Raw genomic sequence first — 27,598 nt, 5'->3', positions numbered from 1 at the left:
AAACTGTTTGCAGATGATCTTAAAGTTATTATGGATGCCAATGACACTGAAAGCACTTTCAATATGTTAGAAAGCTTGCAAAACTGGCAAAATGTGTGGCTGTTAAAGTTTAATCCTAGCAAATGCAAAATAATGCATGTTCCATTTAATGAAAATCCCCTTCAAGAATATGTATTTAGTGGTGTTACACTTGAATGTATTGAAGCAGAGAAAGATCTTGGAGTTTTAACTTCTTCAGATTTGAAATGGTCGAAACATATTAAAAGTTGTATCAGTAAAGCAAACAGTATGATTGCATGGGTTACAAGGAATCTCATTATAAGAGAAATTAACGTTATGAGAAATGTTTATAAAACTATAATAAGACCCCACTTGGAGTATTGTGCTCAGTTGTGGTCTCCACCTGCCTGCCATGGGAATTGGGCTACTATCATTGAACTGGAAAATGTCCAGAGAAGGTTCACACGCCTTATTGATGATATTGGAACACTTCCTTACAGTGAAAGGTTGGATGCCTTACAGATTACAACACTCGCAGAGAGACGGGTTAGAGGAGATTTGATTGAAGCCTACAAAATTGTAAATGGATTGGTTGAGTATGGAAAAGACATTTTCAATTTAAGTAGATCGGGAGATAAAATTGTTAGCACTAAATCTAACAATATTGATAGAAATATTAAAACCTTGTCTAATAATTTTTTATCAGAGCTTGTTATCAGCTTTTGGAATAAATTACGATCATTTGTTAGAAATTCAGTGTCTGTTATTGATTTTAAAATTAATCTAGAAGAATTTAGAAAGACTAATAATTTAGTAGACACAGGCAACTTTTGGGAAGTGTCAAATATAGTTTTAGCAAAAATAGAGGGTGTAAATTATATCGAAAAGAAGAAGCAACAAGTTCAATATCTATATAAAAACCCGTGTGTTGCCAAGAGAAAGGGAATAAATATCTCATGAATTTGTTTTTATCTAATTTTTTTATTAACGGTTTTTTAACATTTTAAACTTTTTTAAAAACTTATTAATTTAATTTCTACTATAATATGTAAATAAATTATGACAATTATGTTAGTTATAGAATTTGTTTGTTTTTTAATGACGAAGGCTGTGAAATGTTCACAGTTCTGATAATGAGGAAATCAGAAAGAATGTTTAAAACTAGTGATGATGTTTATGAGTATTGCTGAAAGCACAGTGTAAGGCCTACACGGACCGCCTCTAACTAGCCAATCCCTGTTTACATGCCGTGTAGCAGGGGACTAGTAAGAGCTAAACTTATGTCATTATTCGTAATCTAATCTAATCTAATCAACCTCATCATCAACTTCCTCATCTTCATCATCAACATCATCAACCCTGTCTTCATCGCTGGTGGTGTGTGCGAGATTTAGGTCCAGTTCGTCAACAGGTATTGCTTTCTCATAATACCGTCCTCTGTGTCCTCTCACTGCAATCAAAACTGTTTTAAGTAGCTCAAATCGCAAACGATGTCTTAGATTTGCCAAGATGAGGCTTTTGTCCTGGCTGGTCTTGGCTGCCAGAAGTGTTGCCACTCGTTTAAGGAACATGGTAGCCTGTGGGCCCATACCTCCGGTGGTCGAGAATACAAGGCCATTGCAGGTTCCTTTTTCGATATGTACACAGCGGTCTCCATATTTCCTTTCTTTCTCTCTCTCATGCTTATTGTAAATCTTTGCTGGGGTGTTGTGATTTGCGTTGGATTTGGCTCCGGGGTGTAAAACCCTGATATCAAAAAATGCCATTTGCTTGTTATATGATGACTAAAAGTGAACGAATTATGAATAGCATGTTTAATTGATAATTGTAGCCCAAAATTATGATGCTGTAACATAATATTTATACTGGTAGTTAGATTGAAGAGTTATTTAGATGTTATTGATTCATTATTAAGGTCAAGGATAGGAGAAATGGTCAATTTCAAGATTAACATGATTCACTTCTGGTGGATTCGTGTAGTGTTTTTGAGTCTCATGATTTGATAGTTCTTTTATTCAAATTTCTGATTGTTTCTGAATAGACTCAGTGAAGACAGATTCTAATGGAAATAAATTATGATTCACTTCCTTGTAACCCTTTCTGCAGCTGGATTTATCAAAACTTTTAAACTTACTAGATTTAGATATGTGCCTTTGCCAATTTGGTATCAATGCTAGTCAATTCAGTTTGATCATCCATATTTGACCATCAACTGTCAACAACATGTTTCAAAAAAAAAAGGTCAAATTTTTAAATAGCTGGAACTTTTAAGGAAAATGATTATTTTTTAGTATTTAGGTGATAAATGTATAGAAGAATTAGAACAATGCTATTACAACAATTAATAATTCATGATTATCTAAATTTTTGCATCTCTTATCAGAGAGTAAAATAAGGACATTATACCCTGTTTGTATTTTAAACATAAGCAACTACATTGTTAGAACTTTTATTTTATCAGGTATGGTTTAAAACTCGGTGCCAGTGTTCCATGCAGCAACCATCTTCATCTAACCCTCAAGCTACCAAAGATAAAGACCATGATTATGCCATCGATTTTATTCTATCCATATTGTTTGCATCCTTAAAATCATTTAAAGGGGAATCATTGTTGAAGCCTTTACCAAATTTTGTGGCATCCGTTGAACAGCTGGTAAATTGTCATGATCAAATTCGTTTCCCTCCCATTCGTTCAATGGTTAACTCTGCTGAAAGCCTCAATTTTATTGACTGGATAACCTTGTTAGCTGAAAAGCTTGAAGTGAAACCTTTTGATAAGAAATTTTTTCTTGACTTCAGTGGGTTATCAAATGTAAAGCAATCTCCACAGTTTATAGTAAAATTGAAAAATCCTAGAATGTCTTCAAAATTTGAAGACTTAACAGAAACCCATGGGAATTTGATTGGATTTCATGGGACGCATACTGAAAATGTCTTCAGTATCTTGCAGAATGGTTTGGTTGGACATCTCAATACAAGAGCTCTTTATGGTTCAGGAACGTATCTTAGCAGTGACATAGATGTTGCTTTATCTTTTGCTAAACAGGGAAAATCATGGCCAAGTTCTCGAATATGTCGGAACATGACGTGTGTCCTGATGTGTAAAGTTATTAATAGTGATCAAGTAAAGCAAGGTAAAGAAAAACTTTCTGGCATCAGTTTTAATAATAATCCGCTGCCTCATAACTATTACGTTGTGAAAAACAATGACCATGTCGCAGTTACTCATGTTCTTATCTACTCTTCAAAACAAAGGATTCCGTCAAGTCTTAAAGCAGAAAGTAGACTTTTAGTTTTTATCAGATGTTATGGGTTTGTTTTGCTATATGGGTTAGTTATTGTATTTATTTGTTTAAGTTCCAATGGTGTTCTAAAGAAATGGATAAAAAAGTTTATGTAAATTATGATATTCGTCCATTGATGGCATGGTTACTAATGTAACCTGATTTGTTTATCACTGTTAGAAATTTGCATGTAATGGAATTAGTCATAATTGATTTGTTTGATTATTTAAAATATATTTTTGTAACAGTGCTCAATTGTGCTTCATCAGATTTAGAAGTAATATGGATTGTCTGTGGTAAAGTTCAAAATGATGTTTTTACTGTTAATACTTCATATAGTAATATGTCTTTTGTTGGATCATTAAACATTATAAACTTTATTGATATGTTTAAAATTTAAGGGGGCAGGGGGGGGTCTTCATGGAAATTTTCTCAAAATCGACTTTTTAGTTGTTTCTGATAGAGGGGAGTGATATCTATCAGATGCTTTTAATCCAATAGAAAAATATTGTTCCTAGCCGAAATTATCGCCGGTAAAAGGTCAGCGCTTGTGTGTAATTGTATTGCGCGAGCGATTTTTGATCGCGTGCCCTGAAAATCGAGTCTAAAAATCTATCTTCTCCTACATTTTTTGAGCAATCACCCCCCAACTTTCAGGATATGTTCTAAGGATCATTTAGAAGGGATTGTCCAGGCAAAATTTTGAGATAGGCCTTTAAACATTTTTTATTCGATTTTTAAAATCTTGGACCTCGAAAAATCGTCAAAAAACCAGGTCCAAGATTTTCAAAATCAAATAAAAAATGTTTAAAGGCCTATCTCAAAATTTTGCCTTCTAAATGATCCCTAGAACATATCATGAAAGTTTGAGGGTGATTGCTCAAAAAATGTAGGAGGAGATAGATTTTTAGACTCGATTTTCAGGGCACGCGATCAAAAATCGCTCGCGCAATACAATTACACACAAGCGCTGACCTTCTACCGGCGATAATTTCTGCTAGGAGCAATATTTTTCTATCGGATTAAAAGCATCTGATAGATATCACTCCCATCTATCAGAAACAACTAAAAAGTCGATTTTGAGAAAATTTCCATGAAGACCCCCCCCTGCCCCCTTAACCATTAAAACCCACAATAAAATCATTGATCCACTTTGGAACAATCAACATTAACAATCGCCTCTATGTTTATTATGTTAAATATGTATCAGGAATGGCAAAGAAAATTCCTTTTGTGTTTGGGCCTTTTAACTACGATGGTTTGACACACGCACAACGTGTGTGTAGATTGTACCGTGCGTGTCTGCAAACTGTATGGAGTTACGAGTGGAAAGACACTGATCTTCAACGTAGGGACATGGTCAGGATCCGGTATCTCTTTGATAAGAATAGAGATGTAAGTAGTTTATTTCATGTTAAAACCTATCTATTGTGTTATTATCATATTATGTATCACTGAGTCACAGATACTATACTATCTTAGCTCAGGGCCACTGATGGTCAGAGTGGCTGAGCCTTTAAATTTTCCTCATCCATTACATTTAATAATTCATCTTTCAAATTCATATTTACACCAGGTGAAGGACGCCAGGAGACAGAAGCAAGTTTACGAGGAAGGGGTTGGACTGTACGAGAAGTACAAACATCCTGAACCGATCATCCACCCGGAGTGTCCTGACGGGACTGCATACGATAGACAGATCTACCTTCCTAGACACTTGTCGTGTGAGTAGTTTAACACTCAGTTTGTCACTCAGTTAGTAGTTTGACACTCAGTTTAACACTCAGTTTAACACTCAGTGTAGCACTCAGTGTAGCACTCAGTGTAGCACTCAGTGTAGCACTCAGTGTAGCACTCAGTGTAGCACTCAGTGTAGCACTCAGTGTAGCACTCAGTGTAGCACTCAGTGTAGCACTCAGTGTAGCACTCATTTTAGCACTCAGAGTAGGACTCAGCGTCGCGTTATGTTCCATAGCATTATGTGGTTTGTAGTTATTCGAATGTCTGTTTTAGTCGACTTACTGTAAAACTATTAATTTCCGAGTGGAATTTATGTTCGTGTTTTTAGGACACAAAAATCCGTTGAATCTCCATCGAATCATGTGCGTAATGCATTCGCGAAAATTATGCTGCGAAAATGATCCAATTTTAGAAATGCAGAAAAATGAGTGCCCCCGAAAATATCTGGTTTTAAATTATAAGATGAGGTGTCAAGTTTGGGATATTGGTCATGGTGTGTTGTACTCAGCTTTGAAAACGTTTTACCGTTAGCATATTCGAATTGAAATTCGTTATTGGTTATCGAATGATATGAATTGTATGTTCGAAACATTGGTCATATCAAATCAAAATTTGTCTTTCGGTGGAGGGAAAATGGCTGGCAAGCTGGCATCTAACTCGGACTGTGTTTTTCGCTGCACATAGCTTTTAAAATTATTTTGAAAGAGCGCAACCATTTTTCTATTCTCGTCATTGTGAAAAAATCTTGCTGCATTGATGTCAAAGGAGTGACTATGATCAAGAAGAAGCTGTGAGTCGCTCGGGAGCGATGACTCGGAGTCGTCCTTTCTCTCCATACTGTCTATCGTCTCCATAGATGCCATAGATGGTTGCTGTAGCTGTCCAATCATCTCTCGACTAATCATATTCCGTAAGTCTGTTATCTCTTCACGCAGCAACTCTCTTTCTTCCTGAAAATAGGTACTATAATCAATCATGTCATAAAAAAAAGCTTAAGAAATATAATTTTACTTAATGATCAAGATGGCAGTAGTTTGCTTATGAATTTTTTTCGTCCTTGTTTAATTGTCGTTTAAAAAAACGAAACATAAATATGCTCGAACAATTGTTGAATACGAAAATGCAGTATTATTAGATGCTTACATTCACAGATCTGAGTCGGGAAGCTGCACTTCTGTGTACCACATATATCAATGTCAACATAACACAGACCACTGTAATGATACAGCATATACTGTGATCGGTAATGTTGGGGCACACCTGCACTTCTCCCCCCAGCAAGTAGTACACTGAGTCCGCTACAAATTGTTGTACCCCCATCTTCGATAGATATATATGTCATCTGTCTTTGAGGAGTCGATTTTCTTTAAGAGTTCTTGAAACCATCTAACATATTAAGATTTCGATACGCAAGCTTCACATGAGAAAAGAAATTATTGAAGCAAAACACGCCAGTTCTTGTCATTTGTAGTTGTTGTCATAGCAACATGCGAATGTGCACGTTATTTTAGGGAGTTTTACAGATAGCGATAAAATGAGAGTTTTACAAATTTACTGTTATTTGTAAAACACTGTCATACCAAACAGTACTATTGGTTTTACTCTAGGGAGTATTAGTTCACGGATAATGTTATTTTTGTGTAGAAATAATCGCTTGGGTATCATTTTAATTCTGGTGACGACCGCCCCGAAATCAAAAGTTCTGCCTGGTTTCAAAACAGTTTTTCCTTTTCACATTAAGTTGTGAAATATTAATTATCAAGTAAAATTTACATAATAAATAGTGGTTACAGATTTACGACCGAGAACATTCGATTTCATTTCCACCTGTCATGTAACAATATTCCATACTCTCGTGTGAGTCAAATTGTACACAGCTGCTACAGAAAGGCAGCTTCATTGGAAGAAGCTGTTGTTCCTTTTCATTCTCTTACATAATCTTTGTATGATGGGCAAATTTGCCGATATAATTCGAAAGAAGATTTGCTAAATGTTTTAGATTAACGCTGTCGATTTGGCCAATCTTGTGGAATGTGGTTGGTTGATGGTCATGTGATGTGAAAACCAAACTTACTTGTTGGAATAAATTCGTATTGAATGGTCAGAAAATGTATGTTCAGCTCAAATTTGGAGTTTTTCTGACAATTGTGTCTGATGAACAGAAAACAATGTCTCAACAACATTAATTACTAAATTTTGTAGGATACTGCGACGAGTCGGAACGAGCGTGGGCCCATTAGATGTTTCTAAATAATGTGATGTCCGTCCGCCGCATTGACAAATATGCGAGGAGAGAGTTTTCGCGCGGCGCGTTATTTCTTATCTCGTAGTTTTAAACGCGCGCACTGCTACTGCTACTGCAATAAAACAAACCACGACTGATATATTATGTTAGCTTAGATTATAAGTCAGCTTATCAACAGTGACATATTACTTCTAACTTCCAAGAAAACAAGGTAAAGGTGAATCATGACTGACGAACGAATTTTTTTGATGGAGAAAACATTTCAACAGATGCGATGATCGTTTCCGTTTTTTATAAGACCAATGAATTCTAACCTCAACACTTGACTCTAATTTATATTATCAAAATGTTAAGCGAAATATAATACCCAACCGATGAACAATAAGCGAAATCCATCGTTATCTGCAACCTCAACTGCGATTTCAATTTGAAGGATACTGCAGATGTTATTGATGTTGTACCCAATACGTTTCTCGATAACATAGGTCGAATAATCACTAATCAAACCTAAACCAGTCTTACAGCAGTTTCGGTAGCAGGATTATAATAGTTGCCAGATCAAATACTGATTTTGTAAGGTTAAATTATTCTTCGGTTAAATTATGATCTGCGAAAAATCTATCAATCGAAGATGATCATTGATCCTGGATCCAGAATTAAAGTAGCCCAAGCTGGTTAGCTAACGTCTCCCACAGCTCGTTTAACTCTCCTAGTACTTTTTATTGATATTGATACCAATTATTTTCAGTGGCACCCCCAGAACAGTCGTGGTGGATCAAAGAATGGCAGCTAGATCGTAAAATTAGTGGACTAAAAGTGTGGGAATGGGATAAGAGGCCTGCTTGGAGATCTCTGATAACTCGCAACGACAAGAGATCCCATCTTATCGGATATGAGGATGATTGCTAGAATTTTCCAATTGGAATCTGTATATGATCAAACTTTAAAAGACTAGTAAACGTGCCCAATATGGGGTTTGTCAAAGGTTCCGAGTCACATATCTTACTTAACTACGAATGCAATTACATCGCAAAATGATAAATCATCAGTCTTCACCTAGATATATCATAACTGTTATGAATGAGTTTTATCATTAATTGGTTAAATATAACCTCAAATCATCAAATTCATTACCAATCGATAGAACAAGTGGCCTCTTGAAAAGTTATGTTATACGGTCTGTAAATTATTATTAGATTTTGTTGTGTAATTTATAACTATAAGGAGTTTAGTACAGTTTATAGTTTCATTAGTATCCTTTCTTATTCTAATAATCAAGTCACCGGTTGCGGTCTTCAGCTTAACCGACAGTAAAAATATCCTTCCTCATAAATATAATAACATGCGTTTGATGTTCCAGTTCTTAAAAATATCTCTTCATTAACCTTCCTTCCCGATAGATATAGTCATGTCTCACGGTCAAGGAAGATACCAACCTGGACAGCAGTATCCCCCCAATATGGGACACCAGATGCCACAGCAACCATACCAGCACCATGCTCAGATGGGTGATCTCACATATGGCATGAAAAATATGGGAGTAGGCCAACGACCTGGACCCGGTCAGCCGAATAACAATATGCTCATGCAGAACGTTTATCATCCCGCTGATACAAACAGAGCTGCAGCATTGAATCAAGGGAATCGTCCTGTCAGTCAGATGGACTTCTTGCAGGCTCTGGGCGGAGGCTTCTCAGTTGGTCCCCGTGTTCCTACTGCTCATGTGCACGGTGGCAGCAGTTCACCTGGACAAAACACCATGGCTAGCGCCGTTGCGCCTCAGCGCCCGCCCATCATGCACCCTCGCATGCCTGCTCAGCCCCCTCCTGCTCAGCGTGTAGCACCTCAGCACCAGTCCCCAATCCAGCAAATGCCCCACTCCCCGATCCAGCAGATGCCCCAACAACACAGCTCTACTAATCTCTCTGTGGCTGCTTCCGAGTTTGTTCCTGGTTTCCGGAAACCTGAAAAGTCTATAATCATGTATACGCCTGAGGGCTTCAAGAAGAAATCCAGAGCGGATGATGAAATGGCGATCAATGATGTATGTTATGGTTATTAGTCAATTTTTATAACTTATTATAGACAATGTCAAGTTTCTCACGAAACTCCATGATTTCAGCCCATATCTTAATCTTAAATAGTTAAATCTATAACTGCATAAATGGCATGTTTTTGACGGTATGAACCGTTGTTATCATACACCCCCTACAATGGCATTAAAATGCCATTTCAGGGGGTAAACCAATACTTGTAAAATTGCACACAAGACTGCTCAGGAGGTGGTGACATTTAATCCCGTCAGGTAAAGAAGAAGTTGGTACAGCTGCAGAGGACACCCCAAGACGTGGAAACGGTTATGGAGTCCGCTGTTGACACCATCAAGAACTGGACTACTTCAGTCAACACTTATCATCAGATAGTGGAGGACGTTTTCGAATTTGTAAGTTGAAAACAATGAAAATGTTTGCTATTATTGATCATAAAATATAAATCGTAAAAGGTTACGGCCAGGGTCTATGATGCACCGCACGGCGCACCCACTGCGTTGTTTGTGCAACATGCTTTTAATCTGATCTAAAAAGTCTAACAATTTAACCAACTTCACAACTTTTTCAGTCAGTGGATGAAGAGAACCATCCTAACTTCCATATCATCGGGAGTAAAATAATAAGTTTCCTGACTCTGAAAGTGCAGCCCTACTCAGGTAACCCGCCCCTCACCTTCTTCGATACAGTGGTTCACAAGTGTTGCAGGGAGTTTGATAATTGTATGAGGCTGGATCACAGGATCCCCGCTGCGCAGGAGAGGATCAAGAACATTGCTCTCATGATCGCGGAGCTGTTCCACACTATCAAAGGTAACTTTGGTAACTTTGATATATAAACACCGGAATTGGATCAAATATCTTTTGTCCTTTTCTTTAATGGATGAAACCTTCCATTGTCGTTTTGGACTTTTCTTGAATTGTTTTTTGTTACTACATAGTACAGCTTCCTATGATCATACACGACTTAATAAATCCGCTAAAACCTTGTTGTTCCTCATTTCAGAGGGTGAGTTAAGAGTGTTTCTATTCGCGGAACAAGTGACAAGTCTCTGTCTTCTGCTCGTTCAAATCCGGACTATCCTCGCTGTACGTTTAAATAATAACGACTACTCAGATTTCACATAATTTGTCAGATAATATGATGATAATGAGATATTACACGCTCATCAATTATACTTCAATTCATTTCCATGGCAGTTTGTAAATCAGGACATAACAATTTACAACACGCATAACTTTCTCTGTTATGTAGGAACTATGTAGGAACTAGGAAGTGTTATCTTGTCCATGCGTCGCACAATGTTCACTATCATTTGTTATGCGCTAGTGAAGAAAATATTAACATTTTTATCTCAGTTTGAGACAGTCGCGAAGATATTTCTGGTGTGCGGAAAGAGTCTGAAAGCGCTGGTAGACGAGATGAGGTTTAACTGTATCATGCAGCACCTCCAAGCCAGTACCAAGTTCGAGCTTGACGGGTAGGTCTGATTTGCCAAGATTTAGTATTCACCACTCTCTACTACTATACTCACTCTCATTACTTATCCCACATTCACTACATTTCTGTCATCATGTAATGTCAGGATATGAGATAAGATGTGTCTTCACTTGTTCTGCATATATTTCTTATCACACTCGACAGTCATATGACATGGTGATAGATTATGAAGTCATATATAATCATGATTGTACCGGCCAAAGAATTTTGATGTAGATTGTTGAACTGTATCTGAGCATGCGAGCACGAAATTTAACAAATTAGGCCATTCAAAAGACACTTAATAAAGGCTGTAACGAGTTCTATTGTTAAAATTAATAGGTTCCATCACATCAGGTTCATTGTTCATTTCAACTATTCGATATAAGAGGTCTAATAACAGTATCCTGCTCCCACACACTCAGAGCAGCACTGTACAATCTAAATAATGAGCTCATACATTATTTAACTGATAACACCCCGTGTCTTTAGACTATTACATGGCACGTGGTGTCTTACATCACGTGAGTGACACGTGGTTTCTTTTACATCACGTGATCCGCAGTAAGACAAGGAGCATGGTGGAGAACGTGCTGCTGCTAAACGAGGGAGGCTGGCAGATAAGAGAGGAGGAGCAGGCTCCCAGTAACTCAAACACTAAGAGCTGGAGCGGGAGGGACGACTGTTGCCCTGTCAACAACGCTAGTTAGTGTTTTTTAGTTGGAATTCTGCCAATTTTTAAGCTGGTGAATTCTGCTGATACTTAATGATATGTGTTATATTCTAGTTCGTATATTATATTACCTTGTATCTACTTCATGTATAATAGAACAGTTCGATATTACTTACGCTACACGATCGATTCTACTAGAGTTGGAGTGCTGTCATCCTCTTCTAATATTCCGTTTTCTAGGTGAGTGGGACGATTATGCTACTGATGACTATGACGAAGAGTGGCTCACTCAAATGCTGTGAGTTAATAACTTCTTCAATAGTTGTCAATTGAGGATCTTGCAGAATATTGCAAATCAGGAAACCTCACGGATCCCTGAATTTTTGTTCTGAAATTGTTTAGCCCAAACGTTCACAGTATTCTTGTTGTTTTCAAGGGGTGGGTGGTATTTTAAAATTAGAGAAGGATGGCATATTTGAACAAAACTAGGTCCAGAAAAATAGGGGGTTATTTTAGGACTGAAGCCTGACAAATGACTATTTACATTACTGATAACGGTTGTCTAATATCAGATATCTTATTTGCGTGGTTTGATCTTCGTCGGCTTGTTGATCATTAATCAACCTAGGCTAATAGCTTATTTTTCCGCACCTTTGCCGCATAATTTGCTTTTTCGAACGGATGTGGTACCGCATGTTTTGCTATATATTGCCGCACCTAGATGTTGCCTTTGATTAATAATAGCTTGATTCCCAGTTTTGTCACTAGATGTTTTCTCTTCGTTATTAACGATCACACGAGGCTCAAGAAATTGTGCAACTTATCTTCTCAAGCCGCGTATTTAACCACAGTTCTGTTAATCGATGCTCCAAGAACCCCAATGATCAGAAAACATGGAGCAATTTTGGGAACATGCACCCTTACCTTCAACCTAAATGTTACAAAATCTCTAGTCTTACTTTGTTAACTCGTCACCTGGTCTTCTGTCTTCTCTGTTCATCATTGTTCTCAACATCGCTCTGTACTTGATATATCTCTTTGTTCTCCAGCAGAATCTTACACGATAATCGTCGTTACTTCTTTAGTCCTAGCAACCGGTCTCTTTACCGTATATACTATATAATACTAAAGAACATGTACCAACATGACGTATAAACTGTCCTTCAAAAGAGCTAGTGTACTTACTAGCTAGTGCAGTGTGTGTGTGGTATTATCTGGCATCTGTTTAGCAGGATGTGTCTACTACAGTCTACCTACTTTACCTACAGTCTACCTACTGTACAGTCGAGAAGGGACTCGGTAATTGCCTAAATCCTATTCGAGTCTACTGTAGAAGTGTCTCCCACCGCACTGCGGCACTGTGTGTACTTTAGTTCCGCTAATAGTTTCTCTCTGAGGTAACCCGGGTTAGTGGATGATTTTGGTTTAATTGTTTGTCTTTGTGTTCAACTCGCTGTAATGTTGCATTCCTTGTTGTCCTTCTTCTCATGACGTTCATGCCTTTTATACATTAGTTAGCAGTTCACTTTGCTTAATAGCTTCCAATCTTATAGTCTTGTTTGGATTTAGGAATGTGAATTATGTAGTTAAATACCTGGCCACACAGCCGCGAAAAGCTGGCTTCTAAATTTCGAGCTTTTAGTGCAATTCTATTGCGATTTCGAGCTTTTAGCAGAAAACAGCTTTTCCGCAGCCATGCTATAGTATGATATTTCACCAGAAGTATGTCAAATAGTGGAAATGCCTATTGTTGATAACCAACATTCCTTCATAAGCGATCGTGTGATAAAACTACAGCAGAAAATCATCGCTCCGTTTACTAAAAAGAATGCCTTTGATCACACCTTTTTTTTCTACTAGCTGTACACTGTACAGTTTCTGTTGATGTTCTAGAAAATATAGCCCGATTTAGCTTTGATGTGACATATCTTCCTATATTGTTACCAATAGTAAAAATAGTAGTTCAATCCTTCCCATGCAGTATTCGTTGCAATTTGTGCTCTATCCTGCCTTAGTCTTATTCAATATTTCAATTTCCTTGAACAGTCTGACGTGATTAAAGCCTTCTGAGCCAAATTCGTTAGTTTTCATAATCCGTGTTAGCAACTCCGTTATAGTAGAGTATAATTCAGTAGTGATAATTCTCAAGACAAACATGTTTCTGGCGCGTCCTTAAGAATTAGAGAAACACCTTGAGTATTGAGAGACTATCGAATAAATTAAAGAAATAACCTATGCCGCGCCGCCGGGAAGTTATAAGCGAATTATTTTATATTGGGGGTTTTCGTCAAAATTTTATATCTGGGATTTTTCACCAAAACAAGCTAAATCGGGGGTGTTTATTATATCGGGTTATATCCACAATGAACTATATGTGGGGTGTTTTCAGCAAATTTGAGGAGGAAGATGACTTCAGTGACGTTGAAGAGGACTTCAAGAGGTTTATGGAGGAAGCGCAGCGGTACAAAAGCTAATCTGCAAAAAAAGGGGAGTACACTTGAGATGAAATCTCTCGGGGGCTGACAGAGGCTTAAACAGTTTTGTAAATAGTTGTACCTTCTTCGATTTTCCAAAAAAAAAACCACGAAAGTTCAAAGTTTTGTTACGAGCAGTGTATGATTTTTTTTTCCCAATTTCGGTCGTGAAACCGGTGTCCTCTTAATTATATGGGATTGGTTACAGATTTAATAAATCCAAAAAATGTCTGCTATATAAAAACTTTTAAAACCAAAAATATGTTTAACGAGGCTTAGCGCCATAATTTGTCCGTCCCAGATCTCAAAGACTGAATCAATCCAGAGAATGATTGAGATCTTTGTACGGGACTATTTTACCGTTTAATCAAAAATACTTTTAAATGAGACTTCTTATGTTCACGTTAAAATAAATGAAACAGAAATGTATAATTGAGTTTTGTTTGACCTTATTTTAATAAACGTTAATTCGAAGAATTGGTAATAGTGGGAGAATTTTTCACCCCCGATTTGAAATCGTTTAGAGATTAAACGTAATTTATTTATTCTATAATGTTATAATTGTGTACTATTTTTACAATTATTTAAATAATCGTTTACTGCCTCCCGGTCCACCCTCGTAACTTTTACCCTGTAAATCCAATAACTAGAGTTCCAAAGAATCCGGCACCTTGCCAATTTTCACTCCTCCGCGATTTTAGACAACTTTACCGAGTGACGTCTCAAACACATTAGATGATTGAACACCTTACAACTTATTACCGATCTTTAAGTTTATTGATCAAGAGGAGACGTATTCTCTTTGATTTTACAATGCTTTCAACTACATTACCCTAATTTCTCTCCTAAATACCCCAACAGCGTCATATTAATCCTATCGGTAATAATGACTAATGAGTGTTTGTAAGGTTAGTTAATAGTTGGATTTAATAAAACAGGTTCATATACCCAGGTTTGCATTATCCTGGATCGTTTAATACTATGATCTGAGATGTGCAGACAAAATCCGAAACGTTTCTATATTCCTACCATCCCCACTGTGAGCTCTCCTCCACCTAGATAATGAGCTTTTTATTGAGGCCTACTTTTTGTAATGATTTGTGCATGCTAGAAGTTGAGCTAACATCGGCAACCTTGACACTTTGTAGCCTTTGATCATCGAGTAGAGAGAGAGAGAGAGAGAGAGAGAGAGTTGGAGTTATTTGATATGATGCAGACATTAGCTCAATCTTCCATACTTTATATAGGCTGTGTCGTGTATTTTGTGCCGCTGTTAAATAAGCTCAGTCGAATTATTTTGGTACTCAGTTTCCATATTTGTTCCTCTGAGAGTTTCAGGCACGTTGTTTGCTAACAATATCTTATGCAGTGTCAGGACATCTTACTGTCTGCTCGATTTACGCTCCGCAGTGTGTAATTTGTATTGGGATATTGAGTTGATTATGATAGTTAGTTGATCTATTAGACGTATCTCTTCTCGCCGTCGAACAAATAATAATAACCCGTATTTGTTTCAATAATTCTTGGTATTTGTGTCGTTTAACTTTAGAGAAATTCCACTAACTTTCCCAGCTGTTATCAGTCCTATCACCATACCAGCCAACAGCTCTTATCACACTTATATATCACATAAAGTTGACCATATAATCATGCACCTTACACCATACGTACGTATGTGAGCTGTAACACGATACTCCAAGCTCAAGCCCTGAAAAGGTCTAGCTGTCAGTGTACCATCACCATAGCGACAACCCTGAGAACATACCCCTGAGATCCCGTCCAATCATGAGAAGTGAGGTAGTGACTAGTGAGGTCCCTCACCTTTCACTTGTGCAGAACGAGTGGAGTGCGTTTGGTGTGTGTAACACATGGTGTATTTGTGTCCTTAAATCTAACAACAACTCGTAGGGCTTTAACGTGTTGACACTTGTTATCAGGTATATTATAGTGCACACCGCTGCTGAATATTTTAAAGGTCAAATTGTATTGTTGGAGATCATTGTCGGGCAGTGGGCTTACCAAGTGTCTTTGTTATGTGGTGAGTTCAGCAGTTTTAAATTACTTGCTCTTTGTTTTTCAGGACCCCCGCAGCGTCACACCTGTGCACAGCACAGGCCATATCACGACCCCTTTTTAGGCCTAATGGCTTTTACATCCTCACTGTTTCCCTCTACTCAGATTTCACATCGAACATTTGAATTTGCAGTAACACTCATCACTTGCAGTCTACTGTGTGGGCTATTTGGCCCAGTTTCACTCTAATTTAACGTTGTTGGCCGTGTAACGGTGGATCGTGCTCAACTTTTATAACAGCTGTTTCAGCTGATATCTTTGATTAAATTTGATCCTACGCTAAGTTGCGGTATGCCAAAACTATCATTCGATTAAATGGTGTATTAACTGCCAACCCTCGCCATTATAAGCTGTATTTTGTATGCTAATGGCGGTAAATGGAACGGGAACCAGTGATCCTTTGTTTTTCATTGGTCCTGCGTGAGGCGTGATAGTGGTCACGTGTAACAATGTGCCCGATGAATTTAATGATATTAGAACGTAATAAATATGTTGTGTATCAGATTTCCTACCGTATAGTGCTTTTATGTTGTACCTCCTCGCCGCATTCCGACGCGTACCCCAAACAGTATCCTACTTTTCAACTATTTCTCCCTAGTATTATATATTCAACTTTTGCTTGTCACTTAACCTTGATTTATTACATATAATATGTTTCATACATTTGGATATTTGCGTGTGTAGGTGTTACATTTAGAAGGATTCAAATTCCTAAATATCCTGTCCGAGAGCTCTCACTAAGCCCTGACAACAGTTCTCTCCGATACCTTAACCTAGTTCGTTACCTTACGCCTGACTAAGTTTAGCACACAGGGTGATGTTGTTGTGTCGTCTGGCAGTCTGAGTCTGCGCTTATCTGGGTGTTTGTGAGTCAGCGAGTGTCAATAACACATGTTTTAAAACACAGCCGTGTGTGTCTGTTGAAATCACTGACTGTGTGTGTTTGTGTTTGTCTCAGCTGTTAGAGTGCTAATTAGAACGCCAGTATTTCGCAGTGTTATTAGTCTACCTTATGTTCTCCTTCTCCTCCTGCTCCTGATAGCTGTACTCCTCAACAATCTGGACACAACTTGTTATCCTGCTCTGACGTCAGTTTTTAAACACTTTGATCAGAGATCGTAGAGAAGATAGTGGATCTTCTGCAGAACTAAATAGAACTCCTGAAGGAGGTTATCCAGAAAGACACTAAACAGCCGTTATCAGACCGATTAGATATCAGAATAAGGCCCTGTCATGGATCCACGGACCCGGGATCAGCTTGAAACGTGGAGACGGAAGAGGAACATCTCCGGACAGCGGGGTATCAGTACAATCAGGAAAACTGAGATGAAATGGGTACAGATCCAGCATAGGACATTTGCTAAGTGGGTCTCCCAACATACAGGTACTAAACTCACTGTACACTTTATTTATAGGTTGTTACTAAAAGTTACTAAAGGTTACTAGCTAGTAGTTACTAGTAGTAGTAGTAGACTATTTTGTTTACATCTGATGTTAGATGTTTCAAATTCTATTGTTTGCTGGTTGATTTTAAATGAAAAGGTTTGGTTTGCCACCCGTATAGTGGACACAGGACTAAATGGTTCAGTAAACCCTGCTCAAATTTGGACAAATTCCAAAGATTCGTGGTCATGGCAACCCTTATATGTTTTCATTTGTCAAGGTTCGAAGATCGAGAACTTCAAAGTGGACTTTATCGATGGTACGATATTCCTCCGGCTGATGGAGGTGCTTGCGGGCAAGTCTGTCAAACGGTATCACATGTTCCCGCAATCTATTACACAGAGGTGTGACAACGTCCAGCTCGCTCTCGACATCTGTTCCAGGTAACGTACAAAGTGTGTTATCAGTGTGTGATTGTGTATATTGTGTGATAATCTGCAATTGTGTGATAATCTGCAATTGTACGTTACAGAACACATTTAACAAGATTATTAATAATATTATCACTGTGCGTGATCGTTATTGTTGGTGTGACGCTCTAATAGTAATTTTAACCGTATCTCAATCTGTCACTCTATTAATAGTCAGTACTATGTGTTGACCACATACTCACTCATCCTGTGTCACGTGATGGTCACATGATTGTCACGTGACGGTTTGATGATACGACTTTTCAACAGCCTACACCCTTCAGCTGACACACATTTAAATGCACATAAAATGTAACTTTTACTAGCTTTGAACTTGGCCTACAAGCTTCTTAGCATTGTATCTGAGTCTATGATTTGAGAGGGAGGGTGTGTAAGGTACTAAGTAACCTGTCACTAAGTGACGGTGAATATCTTGTCACCTGTCACTCACGCCACTTTACAGGACTTTATTCAACATTGCAATTGCAGCTCGAGCAACCAAATTTTTATATTTATCTCATGACCCCGCCCTTAACTACGGAGCGCAAGTCGGGTTTTTGGATTTTTAAGGTTTATCCCACTGTCCACACTCGGCTTGACGAGTCTCATTTATTATTCAACAGTACACAGGATAATCAATATGATAAAATATCAAAAAACGTTTTTGTTTACAGCGAGGACGTGAAGTTGACGAATATTGGGGCTCAGGACATTGCTGGGGGTTCCCTGAAACTTATCCTAGGCCTTGTCTGGTGTCTCATCCAAAGATATCATCTTACCAGTGTAAGTCTGGTTCAGTTTTCACACTTATCCTGTGAAGTACCTCGGAGACTATATATTTAGAGATTGATCGATAGCCCGATAATTGTTATTCAATAAAAATTTCATTTGATTCAATCGCAAGGAATGCTCGTACCATTACCAAACTGAACACCGGTCCCATGTAAGTCGCTCTTGCATCTGCAGCTATTACCTTTCAGCGTAGTGCCTATTGGTACACGTACTTAAGTTCGACACGCAATGTAGTTCGACAGACCCTAAGGTTCGACTCTGTCGAACTTAAGTGCGCTACCTGGACTCAAGGTCGACACGTAGTAAAGTTCGACAAGAAAACTTCGACTATCGAACTAGAGTACATTTTGAATTCTCACATTTCTTCTGCTGTATCCAATGAGGTCTAAAATTTACCGAAGTCCGAACTCTTTAATCTATATCTATGAACATTTTATTCAATAAAATAAATTATTGACCTCAGGCTCAATTGTTAGTTGAAACAGAATTGTAGACTTAGCGGAGAGATAAAAAACTATCGTGGTAACTCGTACTCCGTTTTGTAGATCTATATTGTAGAGTAGTGAGTACGCTATATTAATGTTGCCATGGGGTGGTAAGTCCCCATACATCGTGGTCCGGTAGTTTCATTGCGTCCTAATATTAATATCAATCGACAGGGGTGATATCTGGCGAACTAAACTTAAGTTGTCGAACTATAGTGCGTGTCGAACTAGAGTACGTGAATTGTGCCTATTATTCTACTCTGGCAACTATTGGTGAAAAGTCTCAATCCAAAGTGTACACCCATGTTGTAGTAGAACTGCATCACTATACTACCGCATTGCTATGATATCCATTTCTGACACTGTGCATAATTAATCAAATTGAGTGAATATTTCTATATTTGATTCATAGCATGAGAACAAATATTCACGGTATTTGTCACCTCAGATCTGCGATAAGAGAGTTGGAGGCAGTGGCGGACCTGGTCTCAAAAACAACCTTATCAGAGGACTCAACAAAGTTCTAGGTTCGTTCTATCTGAAAGTTACTAAACTATTTACTAAATATGTACAGTCTTTAATTTACCATCTTACTCGCGTACTGTGGAATAAAGTGTCCAGAATTAGAGCTGTGTTTACCTGCAACAAAGAGAATATTCCAGAGTATTCCACGTTAAATGTACTCTGAAATAAAATATATAGTATTTATATTTGCACCCCAATAGTCTGAATTCTTTGCGACCGTTGACAGGGGTTATCACACGTTTGACCTTATAAGCCAGCCTCGGCTACTCTCTGCAGCTACTCAACGCACTATTAGTGGGTTTTTTTCGCGTTGTATTCCAGGAGTTAAATAATAGTAAGGATAACATGTGAAATTTCAGACAAAGTGAAGTTACGTGTCAATAACATCAGAGATGATTGGAGAGATGGCATGGCACTGACCGCCCTGGTGACCTATCTGGCTCCAGCTTTTAACAGAGACTTCATGAATATAGGTGGGTGACGGGATGACTTTAGAACTATTGTGATAAAGTCGCTATATTTAGTACTAGAGAGAGAATTGTGGTGACTTGCTCCATTTATTAATGGATCAAGTCGGTGATATTTGTTGACATGTACTAAATCCCGCTAAATTAGGTCCTTGTGATGTGCTAAGATATGGTCACTTTAACTCCAGATCACTTACAAGTTCATAAATCTCTTATCTGCATAATTTTACACCGTACACCGAGGAGGCTTATCAAGTGATTTTTGGCAGGTTATTAATTACTTTGCCCGTTTCACTGGTAACTGAATATATTACAGAGAGAGGCGACTACATAAGCGCTACGGACGACGCTATGACAGCAGCTCAGGCTCATCTGAACATACCTAGATTACTGTCAGCAGAGGATTTTACTAGGTACATACTCATTAAACATTGCTGTGTATTTTCACATTCCCAATTTAACTGTTGGACATTGGAAAAGCATTAATCTCGACATTAAAAGTTGCCTAAATTGACAGCTCTATTTGTAAAATATTTTGTGTAGCAGGGGTATTCCTACACCCCTGTTTTGTAGCCTCTCATTTCACTGTGTCATTAAACCACAATTTCAAAGGACAAATGTAAAACCAGTAAGGTATGTGTCATATGTACGACGATTAACAAGCACACCACCGTCTGAAACATTCAGTCTTGGGATAAATTGCACTTTCCTTTGATGTTTTAAAATATGTCCTTATCTGGTTTATTGTTACAGTTCTTCACACACACACATCACGAGTAATATTCCACATTATATAGCAACAATAACGTCATCTTTAAAGCAGACTGTAGATGCTTCCTAATCCCACGCTCCACCTATCATTGCATATTATCTTCGTTTGCTTCGCTGCTTCGTTTCTTAGACTCTTGCACAAGTTCATAGAGTGAAACAGAATTTTCACGCGCAGAAAACTTAAGTTTTTGTTTTTCTCGAACAATATTTTTCTTGTCTCTGAAACATGTCTTTTACCAGCGACGAGGTGGACGAGCTAAGCATGATAACCTACCTGTCCTACTTCCTGGATCCGGTACACAAGTCTGTTCGTGAAACCTACCTTAAGGAACACCCGGAGTATGTGCCACTTTACAAGCCGTACATTGAGCCTGAAGTTCCTGAAGAGACCAAACCGGAGAAAGAGAGTCCGATAAAGAAACTGTTCAGTTCTTATAAAGAGAAGTTAAAGAAAGTGAGACCCTCGATAGCGGACACAAAGTTTTACAAAGAGCCCTATCAGATCGATAGCAAAGAGAGATTATCTGGGAGCAAGGAGAGATTGTCAGCGAATAACGGGAGTGTGGGCTCTCCCAAAAATCAGGGATCCATATCTTCGTCGGAGCCTTATCAGACATTCTCCAGATCCAAAGAGAGTCTGTTGCTAGATCGGCGTACACCCTCTCCAAGTTCGATCAGTTCCAGGGTTCGGGATCTCCTAAGTCGGGGTCAGGGTCTCCCAGATCTTTTCTTTCTCGCAACAAAGAAAGCAAAGCTAAAGCCATCGACAACAGAACGGCCCAATCGGGCGGATCATTGATCAGACACCACAAGACAATAAAACGAACCGAGAAGAGCCAGTGTGACAAAACCTCCGACAAAACATGCGACAACTGTTCTAAAAGTTGTGTCTGTGAGGATCCTAAAAGGGACACAGACAGTCCCCTGGGTGGGACAACTGGTCACACGGACGATGAACTTGATGTTAGTGACAGTGAAAGAGACGAGATTCTGGAGCAGATATTCGGTGCTAAGTCAGTGGAGGATCTCACTAAGGATGACGACTCCCCGGCTTCACCACCTCAGATCAACAGATTCAAGCGTGCCAACACAATGGTGATCAGAAACAGGCCACAAAAAGCGCCTCTCAAGGAAGCTCTCAGTGAAAGTGAGTCGGAGTTGAGGCCGTTTTTCCGAGACCACGAGATCTTAGCGGAGTACAAGCTTCTCTGCAATAACGTGTCGTCTGGTGTATATGTTGTTCCGTCTCTGCGATCTATCCAGGTCTGGAACGGTGTGATCTTCATAAAGATCGGTATGTTCGCAGAGGGATGTTTCAAGTTCAACCTCAATATACCAGACGATTTCCCGTACAGTAGGCCATCTGTAAACTTCATAACACCAGTGTTTCATCCTCAAATCAACGAGCATGGGGAGCTCAATCTTACCAAAGCTTTTCCTACCTGGACCCCCAGAAAAGACAGAATATGGTTAGTCTGAAAGATGGTTCATTACCAAATAAAGTTTTTTTTTCTAGCAACGGCACTTCTTTATAAATTACAAATTTTGACTCATGTATTTATCCAAAAGCTGCCTTGTTTTAAATGCAAGGCAGTTTGTAAACTTTCAAATAATGCACAGAGAAATTGTCTCCAAAGTGCTCAATTAAATTCTCATTATCTATTCCTTCAGGCACTTGCTACGATACGCAAAGAGATGTTTCTTCTCTGTAAACACATTTGACGCCACTAACTCTGCAGCAGCAGCCTCAGTTCAGGATAGCATTGAAAACTACCGTCAACAGGCTAAACTATGTGTCCTGGAATCTGTCAGGTGAGAGCCCCGAAAAGTTTTGGTACAAATAGAGTTGAATATTTGCGGGGAAGATAATGTAAGTTTGTTGCAGCCCGTGACAAAGAATAGGTATTTTATTGGCCGATGCTCAATCTGATTAGTTTAATTTATATTACACGTCAAAACAATTTAATGGCTCATTCCTACTACTAGTTCAGTATATTGAGAATTTATCGACGTTTCTAGAAAGGAACAAGTTATAATCCTTATTCGATTAGTTTCATATTAAGAACTACATACCTTGTAATGATATATTGGCATACTTTATCGGTATGCGGTTGTGAGCCCTCTGCTTCCAATATTAAAGCGAATCAAATTCACCATAAATGGATTGTAAATATCTTTGTCGTTTAAGTTTTGTGTAACTCACGGCAAAGCTGTCAGAGTTGGGACACAATTGCATTTATAAACTCAAAGTTTATTATTTAATATGAGGGAAAAAGAAAGCTGTAACAAGAATCCAAAATTACAGTCATCTATAATTTTGTCCGTCCGAATTAGGACCCATAAGGTACACCAACTTGTTGAACATTGAGTCCGATCTCCTTACACATGTTGTATTTAATTTCTTAGCATTAATATTTTGCAGGCTCAACTACAAGGAAGAAGAAAACATACCGAAGGATGACGGTAGTGTGTTCAGTGGGAAGTTCTTAAATGATACTCAGCTGCAGATTGTCAAGGACAAGCTGTACAAGGGAAATTTAGATTACAGCCTCATGTTCAATTGACCTGTGCATGAGTGTGAAAAGTTGTTTTGCCTTTTTGTAATTGTATATTGTGTTTTGCGTCTTAGCAGTCAATCTGTGTTAACATATTACGTATATTGTATACCCATTTTTGATAGAGCAGAAAACAGCCTTGTTGGCTTTTTGAAAAAGCGAACTGGAGATTAACAAGTTGGGTTAGTTTTCGTTTTGAGAGGAATAGTTGATTCGTTTTTAGCTTGACATAATACATGACTAGGATTGACATCTGAATTTCTTAATCAAGCACTGACACAATGCAAACATCTGATGTACGTTTGACCTTGTTTGTGGGATAACTTTTTAACTCTCTAATTCTTCTATAACCCTCTTAATCTTTGCGTTTGACCCATGTATACTTTGTGGATTTTGTAGTTTTTACTTTTTAAGTTATGCAACTAATTGAATGATAACATAACGTTAATTTGTATTACAGTGAACATTTTTATAAATTCGAAAGTCCTGGTTTTAATTGTCTATCATAGACTTTCAGCCCATATGTTCAAGCTGGACGCTATTTTCTAGTCAAGTTGTAATTAGATCTAGTAATATTTAACCATCAGGGCCTGTTGCGGCCATGGTACATTCCACTGTTCACAGATGAACTAATTCACATTAAGGCATGAGTCTACGCGTACTTTGACATACGTTGCATGCCACTTTTCGCGCGCTTGTTTCACAATAAGTAAAATAGTGCCGCCTTCAGCGGTCGAGCGCTACTGCAAGCTTACCTGGGGACCTCAGGCCAGGCTATTATATTTATGTGAGAGGGCGAGAGGGCTCTGGTTAGAGCAAGTAAACTAATAGCAATTGCGAATTGGTTTAATGTTATCATACATTGTATGACCCGCCGCGCACGAGTGCGCGGCTCCCCCTGTATCGTAAAAACTCTAGCTTCAGGTGAAACGACATTGGGGGTAACGACTTCAGACTTGACCATTGTTAATGGTCTGCACTGGCCCGGCGCGCGCTATACTTCGTAACAATTGCCTTGATTCACGATGTCAATCCTTCGCATCTCGCCGATCTGCATACGTGCATATGTGGTTGCGAGAAGCATTATTTGATGCGCGCGCGACCCAGTAGTGCATCGCGCTACAAAGTTAAGTGTAAAGATTCAGTTATAGTAATACCTTTTTATAAAAAATTGAGTTAACTGTGAATTCATTTTATGTACTATTAAGGCCATACTACGAAATTCAAAATGCATGTATAAAATGTTACCAGGTAATACTCGTAAAATATTTGTTTCGAATACTAATATCAAGACCGTCGACGAGTCGAACCCGGCGCACGTTACAAATAAAATGATACATCCAATCAAATTATGAGGTGATGCAATTGCCAATTGGCTTAACTATTGTAGGTTTACATCGTTGATGGGCCGGCAGATGGGCCGGCCCCGGCAAATATTTGTTGTCGACTAGTGTTGAATACTCATATTAACATAGTAGAGGCTCTTACGGGCAAAAAGACGTGTATTCTGCTACGAGTTTAGAGACCTAACCGCTAATTAGACACAATAGTATGATGTCTAAGGATCGATAATATGTTAAGAAGTATAAATTTGGCCTTATTAGTCACGTGCTATACCAATGCGCGTTTTAAACTTTGACAGTCTATTACTCTAAAGCAAATAAAGTAATTATATTCATATTTTGTCAGCATAAAGATCACATTATTTTCTATTTGGTGTAAAAATATGAGCTAGAACGGACATAATCTCGCTGAGTTATAGTTGTTTGAAATTTATGATGAACGCACGGGTGCCAATTGATAACAGCTAAATGCTTTTGCGCGTAGTGAGCGTCGAAAATTTGGCAAAAACGCTTGCGGAGTGACAATATTCAAACTTCGATAAAGTATATGAAGTGGGTACTTCTCGGAAAGGAAAAATTTAGGCAAACACAATGTGACTATTTTTGGGTGGATTTAATACAACTGCAAAAAATTATTCAAGCTTCAAGCAAAAAAGTCAAAATTTTTACCACTTTTTTGGATTTTTACCTGCGCTAAAATAGAGGGATTTGTTTTATTTTTATACCATCTTGTGCGGCTGTCTTTTAGCTATCTTCATGCAAGTTTTCCGACATGCCAACAAAATTAACTTGCTCAAATTATCAAAAAACATGGTTTTTTGGCCTATTTTTGGCCCAAAAATCGGTTTTTTTGCGATTTTCACCGCGCTAACTCAGTCCAATCGTCTTGAAACCACTTTTAATCGATTCTACGGTCAAAAATACGTCTAGTAAAGTGTATCTGGGGTCCCTAGCGGATTTTACAGGTAATGCCCGTAAGAGCCTCTACTAACATGATTATAATTGATTTAATTTAGGAATTGTGTATAACTATCTTTGACCAAGTTTAATTGTTAATGAGAATGCACCCCAGCACTGGGCGCGCGCGGCGGCTTTGATGTAAGCGGCTACAAACTTGAAGCTAGGCAGCTGCAGAAAAAATGCCGCGCGCGTTCACAGTTCAGCGTACGGCTTTTCGTTTTTGATTTTACAGACAAAGCAACTTTTAATGATTATTAATGGAATTATCGGATATTTATAATTCAATATGTATTGATTCTTCTGTGGAAAATGAAAATTGTAATTGTATAAATTGTAATTGTATACAACCTACCAGGACGCGCGCCGAGTTGGACTCGTCGACGGTCCAATATATGGAACAGATATTTTACGAGTATCACCCGTTAACTTAACTACGGTACTAGCAAAACTGCGCGTTTTGATCTAGAAACACACTTTTTTAGAGATTTGACCGGCTCATCCTCTAAAATCATCTAATTTATGCCCAATTTTAGGGAAGGCTCCAAATAGGGAGTACAGTGGGCGCCAACAGGGGGACGCTTTTCAGCAGGGGTGCCAACAGGCAACGTTACCCAGGCAACAGCTTTTCCGCAGACACCTCGAACGGCTTTGAATTTGATGACACTCTGAAGTAGAAAGAAGATAACTCCCATCACATAAGCATAATGCTCGCCTCTTTTGCCCGATACTTTTGTCCGATACTTTTGCTGCTACCCGCTTTATAATTTTGGTGCAGTCCGGTCATCAGACTCCTTAAGAAGATAAGGGATCCAAATGATCATATCTCAGTTTCCAAAACCTGATCTTGATAAAAAGTGTCTTCTCGTTTCTTGCATATAGTGCAGGAAGACCTACAGAAGAAGCTGAAGGTCTATGAGGCCCAAGTAGTATCCATCCTCATCTATAACTCTAGTTGCTGGGGAATGCCTAAATCGTACTGGGACAAACTAGATGCATGTCACCGTAACCATCTCAGAAAGATCATGAATGTCAGCCGGCCACGCAGTATGATGTCCAAAGATACCCTCTACAAACAGAGTAACTCTACCCCTATGTCTGAGCGTGCTGAGTTATCTAGGTGGATAGCTCAAGCTGCGCTGTGTTTTGCTGTCGAGATGTGTAGTGAAGTTGGTAGACTTGGGGCTCACAGACGTAACCTCCTACACCACCTGAAGGTTGACCTCTTACTGGGCCGCGCTCAGCCTGTCATTCCGCCTAATCTCTATTCTCTAATGTTGTTTACCAACATTAAAGCCTGGGGTCCTCAGGTAAGTTGACCTCTGGAAGCGTTTCATCTTGCTGGAGTCGTATGATGATATTCTACATTTGAGAGAACTTGCTAGTGACCGTGGTTATTGGAGTAAATTGTTCAATTTGATACTTGAGTACAAGTCAATTTGACTTTTGGGACATATACTTTTACAAAGGATCACGTTTCGGTTCTAAATTATTTTAGGATTGTTGACATTTGTAAGATTGACATGTTTGATAATAATAATAATGCAGGAAGACTGACAATAACAGCATATGGATGCTATTAAATTGAGTCGTAAAGTCGCTCCTGGGTACAACCCCTATTAAGCATAACTGAAGCTGAAGGGGCCGCGGACTCTTGGGATCCCGGTCTGGGCAATCCTCTAATGACAACTGTAAACAGAAGCTGCACATGCACTGGACTACATCTAGGAGTTTTTTATACTATGTTTTTTATCTCACACTTATTTTACTTCGGAGTATTCCAACAGCCACATTGTTACACAAGTGTAACTAGCCAATTACAGGAAGCCGAAGG

At 38.5% G+C, this 27,598-nt stretch overlaps 5 protein-coding genes across 6 annotated transcripts; all 5 read left to right on the top strand.

Annotated features, from left to right (window-relative positions):
• Window positions 1-2,457: 2,457 nt before the first annotated feature.
• LOC134815793 (protein mono-ADP-ribosyltransferase PARP16-like) lies at window positions 2,458-3,618 on the top strand. The gene has a single exon (XM_063824382.1). The coding sequence runs from the start codon at window positions 2,492-2,494 to the stop codon at window positions 3,398-3,400; it is 909 nt and encodes a 302-aa protein (XP_063680452.1). The 5' UTR covers window positions 2,458-2,491; the 3' UTR covers window positions 3,401-3,618.
• Window positions 3,619-4,498: 880 nt separating this feature from the next.
• On the top strand, window positions 4,499-8,505 carry LOC134815796 (uncharacterized). The gene is made up of 3 exons (XM_063824386.1): window positions 4,499-4,679; window positions 4,861-5,008; window positions 8,018-8,505. The coding sequence occupies exons 1-3, from the start codon at window positions 4,641-4,643 to the stop codon at window positions 8,176-8,178; spliced, it is 348 nt and encodes a 115-aa protein (XP_063680456.1). The 5' UTR covers window positions 4,499-4,640; the 3' UTR covers window positions 8,179-8,505.
• Window positions 8,506-8,673: 168 nt separating this feature from the next.
• Window positions 8,674-14,392, top strand: LOC134815791 (uncharacterized). The gene is made up of 8 exons (XM_063824380.1): window positions 8,674-9,313; window positions 9,575-9,712; window positions 9,889-10,129; window positions 10,323-10,405; window positions 10,676-10,797; window positions 11,362-11,501; window positions 11,710-11,767; window positions 13,859-14,392. Exons 1-8 carry the CDS (start codon window positions 8,678-8,680, stop codon window positions 13,941-13,943), a joined length of 1,503 nt encoding a protein of 500 aa, XP_063680450.1. The 5' UTR covers window positions 8,674-8,677; the 3' UTR covers window positions 13,944-14,392.
• Window positions 14,393-15,169: 777 nt separating this feature from the next.
• LOC134815788 (gelation factor-like) lies at window positions 15,170-23,947 on the top strand. 2 transcript variants are annotated; one of them, XM_063824377.1, is made up of 10 exons: window positions 16,828-17,400; window positions 17,680-17,842; window positions 18,544-18,652; window positions 19,595-19,673; window positions 20,031-20,144; window positions 20,455-20,551; window positions 20,751-20,771; window positions 21,150-22,378; window positions 22,581-22,721; window positions 23,332-23,947. In XM_063824377.1, exons 1-8 carry the CDS (start codon window positions 17,250-17,252, stop codon window positions 21,706-21,708), a joined length of 1,293 nt encoding a protein of 430 aa, XP_063680447.1. In that variant the 5' UTR covers window positions 16,828-17,249; the 3' UTR covers window positions 21,709-22,378; window positions 22,581-22,721; window positions 23,332-23,947. The 2 variants fall into 2 exon arrangements, with proteins under 2 accessions (XP_063680448.1, XP_063680447.1); XM_063824378.1 differs by lacking the exon at window positions 20,751-20,771 and having other exon boundaries at window positions 15,170-17,400.
• On the top strand, window positions 21,773-23,473 carry LOC134815505 (protein AKTIP homolog). The gene is made up of 4 exons (XM_063824044.1): window positions 21,773-21,783; window positions 21,818-22,378; window positions 22,581-22,721; window positions 23,332-23,473. The coding sequence occupies exons 1-4, from the start codon at window positions 21,773-21,775 to the stop codon at window positions 23,471-23,473; spliced, it is 855 nt and encodes a 284-aa protein (XP_063680114.1).
• Window positions 23,948-27,598: the final 3,651 nt, after the last annotated feature.

Source organism: Bolinopsis microptera, chromosome 5 (assembly GCF_026151205.1).
Source record: "Bolinopsis microptera isolate Bmic1 chromosome 5, MBARI_Bmic_1.0, whole genome shotgun sequence".
Lineage (NCBI taxonomy): Eukaryota > Metazoa > Ctenophora > Tentaculata > Lobata > Bolinopsidae > Bolinopsis > Bolinopsis microptera.
Note: the sequence above shows the minus strand (reverse complement) of the source record. Positions and strands in the feature narration are given on the sequence as shown.

What these genes read in the sequence shown, in the direction of transcription:
- LOC134815791 (XM_063824380.1), top strand. Translation starts at nt 8,678, where the DNA reads ATGTCTCACGGTCAAGGAAGATACCAACCTGGACAGCAGTATCCCCCC. An exon ending in ATGAAATGGCGATCAATGAT is followed by an intron (nt 9,314 to 9,574) that starts GTATGTTATGGT and finishes TAATCCCGTCAG; the next exon opens with GTAAAGAAGAAGTTGGTACA. An exon ending in GCTGTTCCACACTATCAAAG is followed by an intron (nt 10,130 to 10,322) that starts GTAACTTTGGTA and finishes TCCTCATTTCAG; the next exon opens with AGGGTGAGTTAAGAGTGTTT.
- LOC134815793 (XM_063824382.1), top strand. Translation starts at nt 2,492, where the DNA reads ATGCAGCAACCATCTTCATCTAACCCTCAAGCTACCAAAGATAAAGAC.
- LOC134815505 (XM_063824044.1), top strand. An exon ending in CCCAGAAAAGACAGAATATG is followed by an intron (nt 22,379 to 22,580) that starts GTTAGTCTGAAA and finishes CTATTCCTTCAG; the next exon opens with GCACTTGCTACGATACGCAA. An exon ending in TGTGTCCTGGAATCTGTCAG is followed by an intron (nt 22,722 to 23,331) that starts GTGAGAGCCCCG and finishes AATATTTTGCAG; the next exon opens with GCTCAACTACAAGGAAGAAG.
- LOC134815788 (XM_063824377.1), top strand. Translation starts at nt 17,250, where the DNA reads ATGGATCCACGGACCCGGGATCAGCTTGAAACGTGGAGACGGAAGAGG. An exon ending in CAGAGACTTCATGAATATAG is followed by an intron (nt 20,145 to 20,454) that starts GTGGGTGACGGG and finishes AATATATTACAG; the next exon opens with AGAGAGGCGACTACATAAGC. An exon ending in TCAGCAGAGGATTTTACTAG is followed by an intron (nt 20,552 to 20,750) that starts GTACATACTCAT and finishes ACAATTTCAAAG; the next exon opens with GACAAATGTAAAACCAGTAA.
- LOC134815796 (XM_063824386.1), top strand. Translation starts at nt 4,641, where the DNA reads ATGGTCAGGATCCGGTATCTCTTTGATAAGAATAGAGAT. An exon ending in TCTTTGATAAGAATAGAGAT is followed by an intron (nt 4,680 to 4,860) that starts GTAAGTAGTTTA and finishes TATTTACACCAG; the next exon opens with GTGAAGGACGCCAGGAGACA. An exon ending in CCTTCCTAGACACTTGTCGT is followed by an intron (nt 5,009 to 8,017) that starts GTGAGTAGTTTA and finishes AATTATTTTCAG; the next exon opens with TGGCACCCCCAGAACAGTCG.